The 17,372-nt window shown below is 55.3% G+C and overlaps 2 protein-coding genes across 2 annotated transcripts; both read right to left on the reverse strand.

Annotated features, from left to right (window-relative positions):
- Positions 1 to 1,804: 1,804 nt before the first annotated feature.
- Positions 1,805 to 6,866, reverse strand: LOC130604415 (coiled-coil domain-containing protein 81-like). Its single transcript, XM_057418919.1, has 5 exons — positions 6,738 to 6,866; positions 5,581 to 5,734; positions 4,460 to 4,716; positions 2,150 to 2,235; positions 1,805 to 2,039 (listed from the first exon to the last, which is right to left on the reverse strand). The coding sequence occupies exons 1-5, from the start codon at positions 6,864 to 6,866 to the stop codon at positions 1,805 to 1,807; spliced, it is 861 nt and encodes a 286-aa protein (XP_057274902.1).
- A 3,093-nt stretch (positions 6,867 to 9,959) lies between these two features.
- Positions 9,960 to 16,301, reverse strand: LOC130604417 (voltage-gated potassium channel subunit beta-3-like; the record flags this gene model as incomplete). The annotated part of the gene is made up of 10 exons (XM_057418921.1): positions 9,960 to 10,085; positions 11,116 to 11,204; positions 11,393 to 11,480; positions 12,020 to 12,105; positions 12,687 to 12,780; positions 13,443 to 13,528; positions 15,268 to 15,303; positions 15,425 to 15,511; positions 15,976 to 16,013; positions 16,257 to 16,301. Coding segments are annotated over 10 exons (721 nt in total), but the record flags the coding sequence as incomplete, so codon positions are not given.
- Positions 16,302 to 17,372: the final 1,071 nt, after the last annotated feature.

Consider the following 17,372-nt stretch of genomic DNA (forward strand, 5'->3'; position numbering starts at 1 on the left):
AGTACACCATTCCCATTCGTATTCTATTGCATCCATTCCATTCCACACTTCCATTCCCATTCCATTGTCTCCATCCCATTCCATCCCTCCCATTCCCATCACATTGTGTCCATCCCATTCCATTGTGTCCATCCCAGTCAATCGTTCCCATTCCTATTCTATTGCATCCATTCCATTCCACACTCCCATTCCCATTCCATTGTGTCCATCATATTCCATTGTGTTCATTCCCATTCCCATCCCATTGTCTCCGTCTCCATTCCCATTCCCATCCCATTGTGCTCATTCCCATTCCATCATTCCCATTCCATTGTGTCCATCATATTCCATTATGTTTATTCCCATTCCATCGTTTCCATTCCATTGTGCCCATCCCATTCCATCCCTCCCATTCCCATTCCATTGTTTCCATCCCATTCCATTGTGTCCATCCCATTCCATTGTGTCCATCCCATTCCATTGTTCCCATTCCACTGTCCATCCCATTCCATTGTTTTCATTCCATCGTTCCCATTCCTATTCTATTGCGTCCATTCCACACTTCCATTCCCATTCCATTGTCTCCATCCCATCCCATTGTGTCCATCACATTCCATCCCTCCCATTCCCATCCCATTGTGTCCATCCCATTCCATTGTGTCCATTCCATTCCATCCCTCCCATTGCTATCCCATTGCATCCATCCCATTGTGTTCATTCTCATCCCATTCTCTATCCCATTCCATTGTCTCCATTCCCATTCCATTGTGTCCATCCCATCCCATTGTGTTCATTCCCATTCCACCATTCCCATTCCCATTCCATTGTGTCCATCACATCCCATTGTGTCCATTCCCATTCCACCATTCCCATTCCCATTCCATTGTCTCCATCACATCCCATTGTGTTTATTCCCATCCCACCATTCCCATTCCCATCCCATTGTGTTCATTCCCATTCCCCTCCTGGCTCTCCTCGGTGCTGGAGGCCTCCAGCACCGCCACCACCGGAGTCAGGATCAGGACCGGGACCGGATGGGACCGGGGTGGGGGGTGCTCGGCCTCGGCTCCTGCTTCCCCCCCCCATCCCAGTCCCATTCCAAGTCCTATTCCTGGTCCCATTCCCGGTCCCGTTCCCAGTCCCATTCCAGGTCCTGGTCCTGGTCCTGGTCCTGGTCCCATTCTTGGTCCCATTCCAGGTCCCATTCCCGATCCCATTCCAGGTCTCATTCCCGGTCCCATTCCTGGTCCCGTTCCTGGTCCTGTTCCTGCTCTTCCTCCTCTTCCTCTCAGACCTCTTCCTCCTCTTCCTGCTCCTTTTCCACCTCTTCCTCCTCCCATTCCATCTCCTCTTCCATCTCTTCCCTCTCTTCTTCCTTCTCCCTGTCTTCCTCTTCCTCTTTTTCCACCTCTTCCTCCTCCTTCTCCTCTTCCTCTTCCTCCTTTCCTTCCTCTTCCTCCTCCATCATTCCCAGCCTCTTCCACCTCCTTCTGGCTCCTCTTGGCCTTCGGGCACCTCTTGGAGCTCTTCCTGTCGGGAGATTCCTTTGGGATCTGCCCCTGAGGACACCATCACCCATAGGGCAGCCTCTCCCCGCCCCATCGAGTGTCCATAGGGATGAGCCTTCAGCCTCACCTGACCAGGGGCTTCGTCTTCATCCTTGCGGCCTCCTCTTCTCCACCACCACCCATTGGGCTGGGAACGCCGGGAATGGGAACACCGGGAGATCCCGCTGGAACCGGGGGGCGGAAGAGCATCCCATGGTGCCCAAGGAAGGTCTCCATGGCCCCTTCGTGCCCTCCCAAGCCCATTCCCATCACGTTCGTCATCCAAAGGGACGTCCCCCCATGAGGTCCGTCATCCGTTGGGATGGAGGAGGCGTTGGAGCCTCATGGTGGTCCCCATATCCTTGGGTTATCCCTAGGAGATCTTTACCTTCCATGGTGTCATCCAGGGATGGAGACCTCCCCATTCCCATCTCCTCGTCCTCACCAAGGGCTGATCCCAAGCTCTTGAGGAGAACCTTTGGGATCTGTTGGGTCTCCGAAGTCATCCCAAAGCTGGGGATAAGGAAGAAGGCATCGATCCAAGGGCCCATCCATGGGAGTGCCCATGCAGGGACACGAGGTGGGGACGGAGGTTGGGGTTCTCCATGCATCCACCGACGTACGCTGGGAAGACGAGGACCCGGCCAATGGTGCTCAAGGAGGCCACAGGAGCCGAAGGCGACATTCCCATATCCAGGAGATGGGGGACCTGGAATGGATGAGCCCATAGGTGGTGGGGGGTCCATAATGGACATGGATGAGCCCATAGGTGATGGGATGTCCATAAGGGACATGGATGAGCCCATAGGTGATGGGATGTCCATAAGGGACATGGATGAGCCCATAGGTGATGGGATGTCCATAAGGGACATGGATGAGCCCATAGGTGATGGGATGTCCATAATGGACATGGGAGCCCATAGGTGATGGGATGTCCATAAGGGACATGGATGAGCCCATAGGTGGTGGGGGGTCCATAATGGACATGGATGAGCCCATAGGTGATGGGATGTCCATAATGGACATGGATGAACCCATAGGTGGTGGGGAGTCCATAATGGACATGGATGAGCCCATAGGTGGTGGGAGGTCCCTAACAGACATGGATGAACCCATAGGTGATGGGATGTCCATAATGGACATGGATGAGCCCATAGGTGGTGGGGGGTCCATAACGGACATGGATGAGCCCATAGGTGGTGGGGGGTCCATAATGGACATGGATGAGCCCATAGGTGATGGGATGTCCATAATGGACATGGATGAACCCATAGGTGGTGGGGGGTCCATAACGGACATGGATAAGCCCATAGGTGATGGGATGTCCATAATGGACATGGATGAGCCCATAGGTGATGGGGGGGGACATGGATGAGCCCATAGGTGATGGGATGTCCATAAGGGACATGGATGAGCCCATAGGTGATGGGATGTCCATAAGGGACATGGATGAGCCCATAGGTGGTGGGGGGTCCATAACGGACATGGATGAGCCCATAGGTGGTGGGATGTCCATAATGGACATGGATGAGCCCATAGGTGGTGGGATGTCCCTAATGGACATGGATGAACCTATAGGTGATGGGATGTCCATAATGGACATGGATAAGCCCATAGGTGATGGGATGTCCATAATGGACATGGATGAACCCATAGGTGATGGGATGTCCATAAGGGACATGGATGAGCCCATAGGTGGTGGGGGGTCCATAATGGACATGGATGAGCCCATAGGTGATGGGATGTCCATAATGGACATGGATGAGCCCGTAGGTGGTGGGTGGTCCATAATGGACATGGATGAGCCCATAGGTGGTGGGAGGTCCCTAACAGACATGGATGAACCCATAGGTGATGGGATGTCCATAATGGACATGGATGAGCCCATAGGTGATGGGATGTCCATAACAGACATGGATGAACCCATAGGTGATGGGATGTCCATAATGGACATGGATAAGCCCATAGGTGATGGGATGTCCATAATGGACATGGATGAGCCCATAGGTGATGGGGGGTCCATAACGGACATGGATGAACCCATAGGTGATGGGATGTCCATAATGGACATGGATGAGCCCATAGGTGGTGGGGGGTCCATAATGGACATGGATGAGCCCATAGGTGATGGGATGTCCATAAGGGACATGGATGAGCCCATAGGTGATGGGATGTCCATACGGGACATGGATGAGCCCATAGGTGGTGGGGGGTCCATAACGGACATGGATAAGCCCATAGGTGATGGGATGTCCATAAGGGACATGGATGAGCCCATAGGTGGTGGGATGTCCATAAGGGACATGGATGAGCCCATAGGTGATGGGATGTCCATAAGGGACATGGATGAGCCCATAGGTGATGGGATGTCCATAATGGACATGGATGAGCCCATAGGTGATGGGATGTCCATAAGGGACATGGATGAGCCCATAGGTGATGGGATGTCCATAATGGACATGGATGAGCCCGTAGGTGGTGGGGGGTCCATAAGGGACATGGATGAGCCCATAGGTGATGGGATGTCCATAATGGACATGGATGAGCCCGTAGGTGGTGGGGGGTCCATAATGGACATGGATGAGCCCATAGGTGGTGGGATGTCCATAATGGACATGGATGAGCCCCTAGGTGGTGGGGGGTCCATAATGGACATGGATGAGCCCATAGGTGGTGGGATGTCCGTAATGGACATGGATGAACCCATAGGTGGTGGGATGTCCATAACGGACATGGATGAGCCCATAGGTGGTGGGGGGTCCATAACGGACATGGATGAGCCCATAAGTGGTGGGATGTCCATAACGGACATGGATGAGCCCATAGGTGATGGGCTGTCCATACTGCCCCAACATTGGAGAACGGTTGGTGGACCCATATCCTTCCTCCTCCCCATCCATCTCCACATCCATTGCACCCCCCCAACCCCTCACCTTGGCTCCACCTTTCTCCAGGCTCCTCTTCCCAACCAGCTCTTCCAGGAAGTGGGAATAGAACCTCACCTCCACCCTCTTGCCTTCAATGAGCAGCACCCCGATGTCCTTGAGGACCAAGGCCACTGTCTCCCCCTTGCCAAGGCAATAGGAGAGCTGGGACATGGTGCCTTGGACACAGCGTTCCACCTTCTGGCGTGACGTGGGGATGGATGAGGCCACCTTGGAGTACTTGAGGGGCTCCAGCTCCTTGTTGCCTTCAAGAACCATAGAACAATGATGGTCAGAGCCATTGGGGGCATCTCCAAGGGTCCATCGTTGTGTTGATGCTCAAAACCCATCTATGGACCTTCTATGGTGGAGGAAGCATCCCCAAAGGCCCCACTGGAGGCATCTCCAAGGTTCCATTGGAGGCATCTCCAATGGTCCATCTTTGTGTTGGTGCTCAAAACCCATCTATGGCCCTGCTATGGGAGAAGCAGCATCTCCAAAGCCCCATTTGGGCATCACCAAGGCCTCATTGGAGGCATCTCCAATGGTCCAATGGTCCATCGTTGTGTTGATGCTCAAATCCCATCTATGGACCTTCTATGGGAGAAGCAGCACCTCCAAAGCCCCACTGGGGGGCACCACCAAGGTCCCATTGGAGGCATCTCCAATGGTCCATCGTTGTGTTGATGCTCAAACCCCATCTATAGACATTCTATGGTAGAAGCATCTCCATGGTCCATCGTTGTGTTGATGCTCAAATCCCATCTACGGACCTTCTATGGGAGAAGCAGCATCTCCAAAGCTCCATTGGGGGCATCACCAAGGCCCCATTGGAGGCATCTCCAAGGCCCCATTGGAGGCATCTCCAACAGTCCATCATTGTGTTGATGCTCAAACCCCATCTATGACCTTCTATGGTAGAAGCAGCATCTCCAAAGCCCCATTGGGGGCATCACCAAGGCCCGTTGGAGGCATCTCCAAGGCCCCATTGGAGGCATCTCCAACGGTCCATCATTGTGTTGATGCTCAAACCCCATCTATGGACCTTCTATGGGAGAAGCAGCATCTCCAAGGCCAGGATGGGGTGGGATGGTGCTGGACCGACCCAAGGGTCATCCATGGTCTCTTACCAGGTGCATAGAGCTTGTTGCCCATCAGGTTGTGGACCAAAGCCAGGTTCCTGGCCAAGGAGAACGTGGGCCTATGGATGGTGACCAACTCATCCCCAACCTGGATCTTCTCCTGGACAACATCCAAGGTGCCCAAGGAAGGAATCCGGACGCCCTGTGATTGGAGGAGAAGGGTGGAAGGGGTGAGGAGCAGCCAATGGGAGAGCTGGGGATAGGCATGAGCAAGGATGGGGCTTCCGGTCAATGGGGGGGACACCAATGGGGCGGAGATCTTGGGCCCTTCATCGCTAAAGGAGGCCAGGTAGAAGAAGCTTGAGGGCGACTAAAGGGAAGGCATGGACATGGGTGCTCTATGGGTGCTCTATGAGTGCTCTATGGGTGTTTTATAGGTCCTCCATGGGTGCTCCATGGATACTCTCTGGGTGCTCCATGGGTGCTCCACAGGCACTCTACGGGTGCTCCATGGGTACTCCACGGATGCTCTATGGGTGTTCTACGGGTGCTCCATGGGTACTCTATGGATGCTCTATGGGTGTTCTATGGGTGCTCCATGGGCGCTCTTGGGGTGCTCCATGGATGCTCTCTGGGTGCTCCATGGGTGCTCCATGGGTTCTCCATGAATGCTCTATTGGTGCTGTATGGATGCTCTCTGGGTGCTCTCTGGGTGTTCTATGGGTGCTCTATGGGTGCTCCATGGGTGCTCCATGGATGCTCCATGGGTGCTCCATGGTTGCTCTGTGGATGCTCTCTGGGTGCTCCATGGGTGCTCTATGTGTGTTCCATGGGTGCTCTATGTATGTTCCATGGTTGCTCGGTGGGTGCTCCATGGGTGCTCTATGGGTGCTCTATGGGTGCTCCATGGGTGCTCCATGGATGGTCCATGGGTGCTCCATGGTTGCTCTGTGGATGCTCTCTGGGTGCTCCATGGGTGCTCTATGTGTGTTCCATGGTTACTTGGTGGGTGCTCCATGGGTGCTCTATGGGTGCTCTATGTGTGTTCCATGGTTACTTGGTGGGTGCTCCATGGGTGCTCTATGGGTGCTCTATGTGTGTTCCATGGTTACTTGGTGGGTGCTCCATGGTGTGCTCTATGGGTGTTCTATGTGTGCATGCTCCATGGGTGTTCTATGGGTGCTCTATAGGTGCCCTGTAAGGACCTTGTGCTGCAGGAGCTGCTCTCGGACGTAGCTGGACACGGCGTCCCAGATGGTGGCTCGCTCTGGAAAGAAATGGGAAAGGCGGTTGTGGTCCATGGCCAGCAGCGGGCAACCCAACATCCTCACCATCCTCACCATCATCATCATCACCATCATTATCATCATCATCATCACCATCATTGTCACCATTATCATCATCATCATCATCACCATCATCCTCACCATTCATCATCATCATAATCACCATCATTATCATCATCATCATCACCATCATTGTCACCATTATCATCATCATCATCATCACCATCATCATCACCATTATCATCATCATCATCACCATCATTATCATCATCACCATTATCATCATAATCATCACCATTATCATCATCATCATCACCATCATCATTATAATCATCATCATCATCATCATCATTATCATCATCATCACCATTATCATCATCATCATTATCATCACCATTATCATCATCACCATTATCATCATAATCATCACCATTATCATCATCATCACCATCATCATTATCATCATCATCACCATTATCATCATCATCATCATCACCATTATCATCATCATCATCACCATCATCATTATCATCATCATCACCATTATCATCATCATCATTATCATCACCATTATCATCATCATCATCACCATCATCACCATCATCATCACCACCATTATCATCACCATCATCACCATCATCATCATCATCACCATTATCATCACCATTATCATCACCATTATCATCACCATCATCACCATCATCATCACCACCATTATCATCACCATCATCACCATCATCATCACCATTATCATCATCATCATCACCATTATCATCAAGATCACCATCATCCCACAGTGACCATCACACCACCATCATCACATCATCATCATCCCATCACCATCGTCATCATCATCACTACCATTATATCATCACCACCATCCCATTACCACCATTGTCACCACATCACCATCATCAGACCATCACCACCACCAACTCATCACCACCATCACCATCATCATCATCATCATCACCATCACATCATCACCAGCACATCCATCATCATCCTATCACCATCACCTCATCACCCCCATGACCATCATCATCATCTCATCACCATCATCATCACCATCTTCCCATCATCACCATCATCATCATCACCACCATCATATCATCATCATTGTCCCATCACCACCATCACCATCATCATCACCATCCCATCGTCCCCATCACCTCATCATCCCCATCACCACCGTCATCATCATTGCCATCATCACCATTTCCCATCATTGTCTCACCATCATCATCATCTCACCATCATTATATCATTCTCCCATCACCATCATCTCCATCATCATCCCATCATCACCATCACCTCATCCCCCCATCATCACCATCTTCACCTCATCACCCCCATCATCACCATTTCTCATCATCACCATTTCCCATCATCAGCATCCCATCACCATCATCTCACCATCATCATCGTCATCACCCACCATCATCATCATTGTCCCATCACCACCATCACCAACACATCATCACCATCACCTCCATCATCATCCCATCATCACCATCCCATCATCATCATCACCATCATCATCGTTATCCCATCACCCCATCACCATCATCACCCCCATCTTCCCATCATCACCATCACTTCATCATCCCCATCACCATCATCATCTCATCACTGCCATCATCACCTTCCCATCATCATCACCATCACCATCATCATCATCATTGTATCATCACCATCATCTCCATCACCATCCCATCATCACCATCACCTCATCACCCCCATCACCCCCACTATCATCACCACCCCATCATCATCACCACCCCATCATCACCACCATCCCATCATCATCACCACCATCATCATCATCACCATCATCATCCCATCATCATCATCATTGTATCATCACCATCATCTCCATCACCATCCCATCATCACCATCCTCTCCATCACCATCACCTCATCACCACCATCATCATCCCATCATCATCATTGTATCATCACCATCCTCTCCATCACCATCCCATCATCACCATCACCTCATCACCCCCATCACCCCCACCATCATCACCATCCCATCATCATCACCATCATAATCATCACCACCATCATCATCATCACCATCATCCCATCATCATCATCATTGTATCACCGTACTCTCCATCATCATCCCATCATCATCATCATTGTATCATCACCATCCTCTCCATCACCATCCCATCATCACCACCATCTCCATCACCATCCCATCATCACCATCACCTCATCACCCCCATCACCCCCATCATCACCATCACCATCACCATCATCATCACCATCATCCCGGTACCTCCATCACCACAACCACCCATGCCCCCCCCCCCCCATGCCTGTGGGTACCTTCATGGGTGATGGGGGTCCCCAGGAAGATCTGCTTCCCATCCCAGAACTCCATGATCCCGCTCCAAGACCCTTCCATGGGGGACCTTCACCCCCAGCTCCTCCAACGGGCTCCTCTGCTCTCCCCCACCCCCACCCCACCCCCCACTGTGACGTCACGGTGACGTGGCCACTGCTGGTTGGCTGACAAGGGGCGGCTTCCGCCATGGAACCATGGAATAATGGGATCGTGGAATCGTGCTCCTTGACCCTGATCCTCACCCCCCATCACATTCCCCCCCCCCCCCCAATAGATCCCTAGGGATTCTCCCCCATATCCCATCCCCACCCCCCCAGTCCCATTCCCCACCATGTATCCCTATGGATTCCCCCTCCCATGGACCTCCCCCCCCCCCATGGCTTCCTATGGATCCCCCCCATTGCTTCCCCCCATGTATCCTTATGGATCCCCCCCCCCCCACGGCTCCCTATGGATCCCCCCCAATCCACAACACCGCAGCCCCTCCCCCACGTGGGAAAAGCCACTTTATTGCCCCCCCCCATTGAGGAGAGGGGGAGGGAGGAGGGAAAAGGGGGGGAGCAAGGTGAGGCCCCACCCCCTCCCACTGGAAGCGCTGCGATTGGTAGGGACAAAAAGGGGGCGGGGTTTGTGCTTCGAAGGCCCCGCCCCCTTGAAGTGGGGGGCGGGGTTATTGCTCTTGAGAGACGTGGCCATGCCCCCCTGGGAAGGGGCGGGGCTACAGGAGGAGGAGGGGAGGCCACGCCCCCGCTACACTAGCCCATTGGCTGTAGGGGTGGGGATTGGATGAGGGACCGGGCTCATGCAGGAGGCAGCCAATGGGAGGTGAGGGGCGGGGCCTACGGAGGCGCCGCTCCCCCCAGCAGGGTGTCGAGCTCCTGTAGGGTCGCGGGGCTGAGGTGGGGCAGGACCTGGGGACATCAATGGGGACATCAATGGGGACATCAGTAGGGCCGTCAAAGGGGGCATCAATGGGGGCGTCAATGGGGACGTCAATGGGGACATCAATGGGGATGTCAATGGGAACATCAATGGGGATGTCAATGGGGACATCAATGGGGGCATCAATGGGGATGTAAATGCGATCCTCAATGGGGACATCAATGAGGACTTAAGGGACCCCATGGGGACCCCAATGACCCAGTGGGGACCCCAATGAGGACCCCAATGAGCCGATTGGAGACCAATGACTCAGTGAGGACCCCAATGACCCAATGAGGACCCCAATGAGGACCCCAATGACCAAATGAGGACCCCACTGACCAAATGGGAACCCAATGACACAATGAGGACCCCAATGACCAAATGGGACCCAAATGACACAATGAAAACCCCTATGACCCAATGGGACCCCAATGACCCAATGGGGACCCCAATGACCTAATGGTACCTCAATGTCCCAATGGGACCCCAATGTCCCAATGGTACCCCAATGTCCCAATGGAGACCCGAATGACACGAGGACCCCTACGACCCAATGGGACCCCAATGACCCAATGGGGACCCCAATGACCGAATGGGGACCCCAATGTCCCAATGGAACCCCAATGACTTAATGGGGACTGCAATGACCCAATGAGGACCCCAATGTCCCAATGCGACCCCAATGACCCAATGGGAGCCCAATGACCCAATGAGGACCCCAATGTCCCAGTGGGATCCCAATGACCCAGTGAGGTCCCCAATGACCCAGTGAGGACCCCAATGTCCCAATGGGACCCCAATGACCCAATGAGGACCCCAATGTCCCAATGGGACCCCAATGACTCAATGGGACCCCAATGACCCAATGAGGACCCCAATGTCCCAATGGGACCCCAATGACCCAGTGAGAACCCCAATGACCCAATGAGGACCCCAATGTCCCAATGGGACCCCAATGACCCAATGAGGACCCCAATGTCCCAATGGGACCCCAATGACCCAATGAGAACCCCTCACCTGCAGGGCCTGGAGCTGCTCCTGCAGCACTTCGGGGGTCTCAGCGCCCACCAGCACTGAGCTGACGCCCTCGGCCCGCAGAGACCAGGCTGGGGACACCCCCACGTCACACGTGTCACCCCATAGACCCCATAGAGTCAATGGCCCACACCCCATACCCCATATCCCACCCCCCATATCCCATACCCTATACCCCACATCCCATATCCCATACCCTGTACCCTACATCCCATACCCTACATCCCATGCCCCATATCCCATATCCCATAATACTCACCAATGCCCAACTGGGACACCGAACAGCCCAAGCGTTGGGCCAATGGCTGCAGGTCCTCAACCTTCAATGGCTGCCGGCGCCCCATAGCCTGGGAACATGGGGTATGGGATATGGGGTATGGGATATGGGATGTGGGATATGGGTATGGGGTATGGGATATGGGTATGGGGTATAGGATGTGGGATATAGGTATGGGGTATGGGATATGGGATGTGGGGTATGGGATATGGGGTATGGGATATGGGATGTGGGATATAGGTATGGGGTATGGGATATGGGATGTGGGGTATGGGGTATGGGATATGGGTATGGGGTATGGGATGTGGGATATAGGTATGGGGTATGGGATATGGCATGTGGGGTATGGGATATGGGGTATGGGATATGGGATGTGGGATATGGGTATGGGGTATGGGGTATGGGATATGGGGTATGGGGTATGGGATGTGGGGTATGGGATATGGGGTATGGGATATGGGGTATGGGATATGAGAAGTGGGGTATGGGATATGGGGTATAGGATATGGGGTATGTGATAGGGGGTATGGGATATGGGATATGGGGTACAGGATATGGGGTATGGGGTACGGGATATGGGGTATGGGATACAGACACACACAGACCCACCTTGCCTATGGGGTGCCCATGGGGCAGCGGCTCCTCCTCTAGGCCAGGGCCTGGGGCCAATGGGGACCAAGTGACAGCACCCAGGCCTGGTGGACACCAGAATGACTCCTGCCCCATAGCACCCACCCCATGGGCCCCCCATTGAACACCTATAGCTGCCCCCACCCCATTGACCCCCATAGACCAGCATTGACCCCATAGACCCCCATTGACACTCATAGACTCCCGTTGATCCTATAAAACTCCACTGAACCCCACTGATGCTCATTGACCCCCATTGGTCCCCATTGACTCCCATTGGCCCCCATTGGGCCCCACTGACCCCCATTGACCCCCATTGGCCCCCTTTGGGCCCCACTGACCCTCACTGACCCCCATTGACCCTCATTGGCCCCCATTGACCACCATTGACCCTCACTGGCCCCCATTGACCACCACTGGCCCCCACTGACCCTCATTGACCCCCATTGACTCCCATTGGCCCCCATTGACCCTCATTGGCCCCCATTGACCACCATTGGCCCCCATTGACCCTCATTGACCCCCATTTACCCTCATTGACCCCCACTGGCCCCCATTGGCCCCCACTGACCCTCATTGACCCCCATTGGCCCTCATTGACCCCCATTGGCCTCCATGGGTGCGCCCCCCCCCCCCCCCCCCGCACCGAGCTGCCGGAAGAGGCGGGGCTCCGGCGGAAGCTCCGCCCACTGGCACACGGGGGCCACCAGGTTGAACTGACGGGCAACAGCGAAGGTGTCCTGGGGGGGGAGACCGTGCCCACATCCCATAATAGCCCATACCCCATATCCCATATCCCACACCCCATACCCCACACCCCATATCCCATACCCCACATCCCACACCCCATATCCCATATCCCACACCCCATACCTCATATCCCACACCCCACACCCCATATCCCATATCCCAAACCCCATACCTCATATCCCACACCCCACACCCCATATCCCAAACCCCATACCCCATATCCCACACCCCATACTCCACACCCCATATCCCATACCCCACATCCCACACCCCATCCCCCCAACCCCATATCCCACACCCCACACCCCATATCCCATCCCCCATCCCCCACACCCCACATCCCACACCCCATACCCCATATCCCATCCCCCATCCCCCACACCCCACACCCCATCCCCCATATCCCATACCCCATATCCCATACCCCACACCCCATCCCCCATATCCCATGCCCCACACCCCACACCCCATATCCCATACCCCGTATCCCATGACCCATATCCCACACCCCATACCCCATATCCCATACCCCACACCCCATATCCCATGCCCCACACCCCACACCCCACACCCCATATCCCATGACCCATATCCCATACCCCACACCCCCCACCCCATAATACCCCATACCCCCCCCCCATGATGTCCCCACCATGACGTCACCAGGCGCGCCCCCCGCTGTGCCCCAATACAGCGCCAGTCCCCGGTTGATGACGTCACTCATGACGCGCACCAGCTCTGTGGGGGAGGGGTGGGGCAGTCACTACGGGCCCCATTGAGGGCAATGGGGGTCTATGGGGGTCTATGTGGGTCTGTGGGTGTCTATGGGGGTCGATGGGGGTCTATGGGGTCTATGGGGGTCTATGGGTGTCTATGGGGTCTATGGGGGTATATGGGGGTCTATGGGGTCTATGGGGTGCTATGGCGGGCTTTGGGGTCTATGGGGGTCTATGGGTTCTATGGGGGTCTATGGGGGTCGATGGGGGTCTATGAGTGTCTATGGGGGTCTATAGAGTCTATGGGGGGCTATGGGGGTCTATGGATGTCTATGGGGGGCTATGAGGGTCTATGGGGGTCTGTGGCGTGCTATGGGGGGCTACGGGGTCTATGGTGTCTATGGGGGTCTACAGACTCTGTAGGGGGCTATGGATGTCTATGGGGGTCTATGGGTGTCTATGGGGGTTTATGGGGGTCTATGGGGTCTACGTGGGTCTATGGGGGTCTATAGAGTCTATGGGGGGCTATAGGGGTCTATGGGGGTTTATGGGGGTCTATGGGGTCTACGTGGGTCTATGTGGATCTATGGGGGTCTATAGAGTCTATGGGGGGCTATGGGGGTCTATGGGGGGCTATGGGATGCTATGGGGGGCTATGAGGGTCTATGGGGTCTATGGGGGTCTATGGCAGGCTATGGGGGGCTATGGGATGCTATGGGGGGCTATGAGGGTCTATGGGGTCTATGGGGGTCTATGGTAGGCTATGGGGGGTTATGGGATGCTATGGGGGGCTATGAGGGTCTATGGGGTCTATGGGGGTCTATGGCAGGCTATGGGGGGTTATGGGATGCTATGGGGGGCTATGAGGGTCTATGGGGTCTATGGGGGTCTATGGCAGGCTATGGGGGGTACGGGGGGCTATGGGGTCTATGGTGTCTATGGGGGTCTATGGGGTTCTCTGGGGTCTATGGAGATCTATGGGCGTCTATGGGGGTCATGGGTGCCTATAGGGGTCTACAGGGTCAATGGGGTCTACGGGGGTCTATGGGGTTCTATGGGGTCTACGGGGGTCTATGGGTGTCTATGGGGTCTATGGGGGTCTATGGGAGGTATGGAGGTCTATGGGAGTCTACGGGGTCTATGGGGGGCTATGGGGGTCTATGGGGTCTATGGGGGTCTATGGGGGTCTATGGGGTCTATGGGTCTCTATGGGTCTCTATGGGGTCTCTAGGGCTCTCTATGGGTCTCTATAGGCTCTGTATGGTCTCTATGGGTCTCTGGGGCTCTATGGGGTCTCTATGGGTCTCTATAGGCTCTCTATGGTCTCTATGGAGGTCTATGGGGGTCTATGAGGGTCTATGGGTTTCTATGGGTGTCTGTGGGGGGCTTTGGGGATCTGTGGGGCTTATGGGGTCTATGGGGGCCTATGGATATCTGTGAGCAGCTATGGGGTCTGTGGGGGTGTATGGGGTCTATGGGAGTCTATGGGGTCTATGGGGGGCTTTCGGGATCTATGGGGCTTATGGGGGTCTATGCGGGTCTATGGATATCTGTGGGCGGCTATGGGGTCTATGGGGCTGTATGGGGTCTATGGGAGTCTATGGGGTCTATGGGGGGCTATGGGGATCTATGGGGGTCTATCTGGTCTACGGTCTCTATGGGTCTCTATAGGCTCTCTATGGTTTCTATGGGTCTCTATGGGTCTCTATGGTCTCTATGGGTCTCTATGGGCTCTATGGGGCTCTATGGGGCTCTTGGTACCTTCCAGCCGCAGGAGGCGCAGGGTCGGGTCGGGCCCTGTGGGGTGAAGCAGAGACACGTGAGGGGGCGGGGCCTAAGAGCAGGGGGCGGGGCCTTGGAGAGGGAGTGTGACCTATGTAAAGGGGCGGGGCCTCTGGGGGAGGGGGCGTGGCCTCACCTTCGGTCTGGGCGGGGCCTGGGCGGGGCCCCGCGAAGATGACGTCAACGTAGTCGAGCTGCAGCCGCTGGAGCGACCCCTGGAGGCCTGGGGATGTGACCCATAGCGTGCCCCATAGCGTCCCCTGCCCCATAGAGTGCCCCATAGCATCCCCTGCCCCCATAGAGTGCCCCATAGCATCCCCTGCCCCATAGAGTGCCCCATAGCATCCCCTGCCCCCATAGAGTGCCCCATAGCATCCCCTCCCCCATAGCGTGACCCATAGCATTCCCTGCCCCATAGTGTGGCCCATAGCATCCCCTGCCCCATAGCATGCCCTCCCCCATCGAGTGCCCCATAGCGTCCTCTGCCCCATAGCGTGCCCCATAGTATCCCCTGCCCCATAGTGTGCCCCATAGGATCCCCTGCCCCATAGAGTGCCCCATAGCATCCCCTGCCCCATAGAGTGCCCCATAGCATCCCCTGCCCCATAGCGTGCCCCATAGTATCCCCTGCCCCATAGACCTTCCCTATAGCACCCCAATGCCCCATAGCACTGCCCCATAACTCACCCTCCAGGACTTGCTTCCGTGAGAGGCTCCGGTCAGCCCTTGGGGGACAGAGATGGCATCACCCCACTGCTGCCCCATAGCGACCGCCTCCTGCCCCACTGCCCCCTCCAGCCCCATAAACCCCCTTGTGCCCCACAGCCCCCGTCCTGCCCCATAGCCCCCTCCTAACCCACATCCCCTTCTCCTGTCCCATAACCCCGCCTTGTGCCCCATAGCCCCCCTCCTGCCCCATAACCCCCCTTGTGCCCCATAGGCCCCCGCAGTGCATTGTGGGTACTCACTGCCCCCCCCAGAAGACCCTCGTGGTGATGACGTAACTGGAGCGTCTGGGGTGGGGGAAGAGGAGTCAGCACCCCATAGCGCCCCATAAAACCCATAGAACCCCATAGCACCCCACAGAACCCCATAGCACCCCATAGAACCCCATAGCGCCCCATAGAACCTGTAACACCCCATAGTGCCTACAGCACCCCATAGACACCCCACAGAACTCCACAGCGCCCCATAGCATCCTCGACACGCCAAAGCACCCCATATTGCCCCATAATGACACACAGCACCCCATGCCTGCCACATAGACACCCCCCATCACCCCATACACAGCTCCCATCACCCTAAGCTGCCCCATAGCACCCCATAGGGACCCCTCATAGACTCGCCATCACCCCATAGACACCCCCATTGCCCCATAGCACCCCATAGGAATCCCATTGACCCCCTTATAGCCCCCCATGGGGACCCCATAGCACCCCATAGAACCCATAGGGACCCCTTACACCCCCCTATAGCCCCTGTAGGGATCCCATAGCACCCCAAAGAACCCATAGGGACCCCACAGACCCCCCTATAGCCCCCATAGGAACCCCATAGCACCCATAGGGACCCCACAGACCCCCCGATAGCCCCCCATAGGGACCCCAAAGACACCCCTACAGCCCCCCATAGGGACCCAATAGACCCCTCTACAGCCCCCCTTAGGGACCCCATAGCACCCCATAGGGACCCAACAGACCCCTCTACAGCCCCCCTTAGGGACCCCATAGCACCCCATAGGCACCCCAAAGACACCCCTACAGCCCCGCATAGGGACCCCACAGTACCTCATGGAACCCATAGGGACTGCATAGACCCCCCTATAGCCCCCCATAGGGACCCCATAGACCCCCTATAGCCCCCCATAGACCCCTTATAGCACCCCATAGACACCTCATAGAACCCCACAGACACCACTATAGCCCCGCATAGGGACCCCATAGCACCCCATAGAACCCATAGGGACCCTATAGACGCCCCTGCAGCCCCCCATAGGGACCCCCATAGCACCCCCATAGACCCCCCTATAGCCCCCCATAGGGACCCCATAGCACCCATAGGAACCCCATAGACCCCCCTATAGC

Source organism: Pezoporus wallicus, unplaced genomic scaffold, assembly GCF_028554395.1.
Source record: "Pezoporus wallicus isolate ANWC-B61680 ecotype Strahan unplaced genomic scaffold, APGP_CSIRO_Pwel_v1 contig_10835, whole genome shotgun sequence".
NCBI lineage: Eukaryota > Metazoa > Chordata > Aves > Psittaciformes > Psittacidae > Pezoporus > Pezoporus wallicus.

Coding starts and splice junctions, on each gene's coding strand:
- LOC130604415 (XM_057418919.1), bottom strand. CDS start 6,866: ATGGTGAGGATGTTGGGTTGCCCGCTGCTGGCCATGGACCACAACCGC. Junction 5,735..6,737: donor AGCAGCTCCTGCAGCACAAG/GTCCTTACAGGG, acceptor CTCCAATCACAG/GGCGTCCGGATTCCTTCCTT. Junction 2,040..2,149: donor CGGGTCCTCGTCTTCCCAGC/GTACGTCGGTGG, acceptor CCTTATCCCCAG/CTTTGGGATGACTTCGGAGA.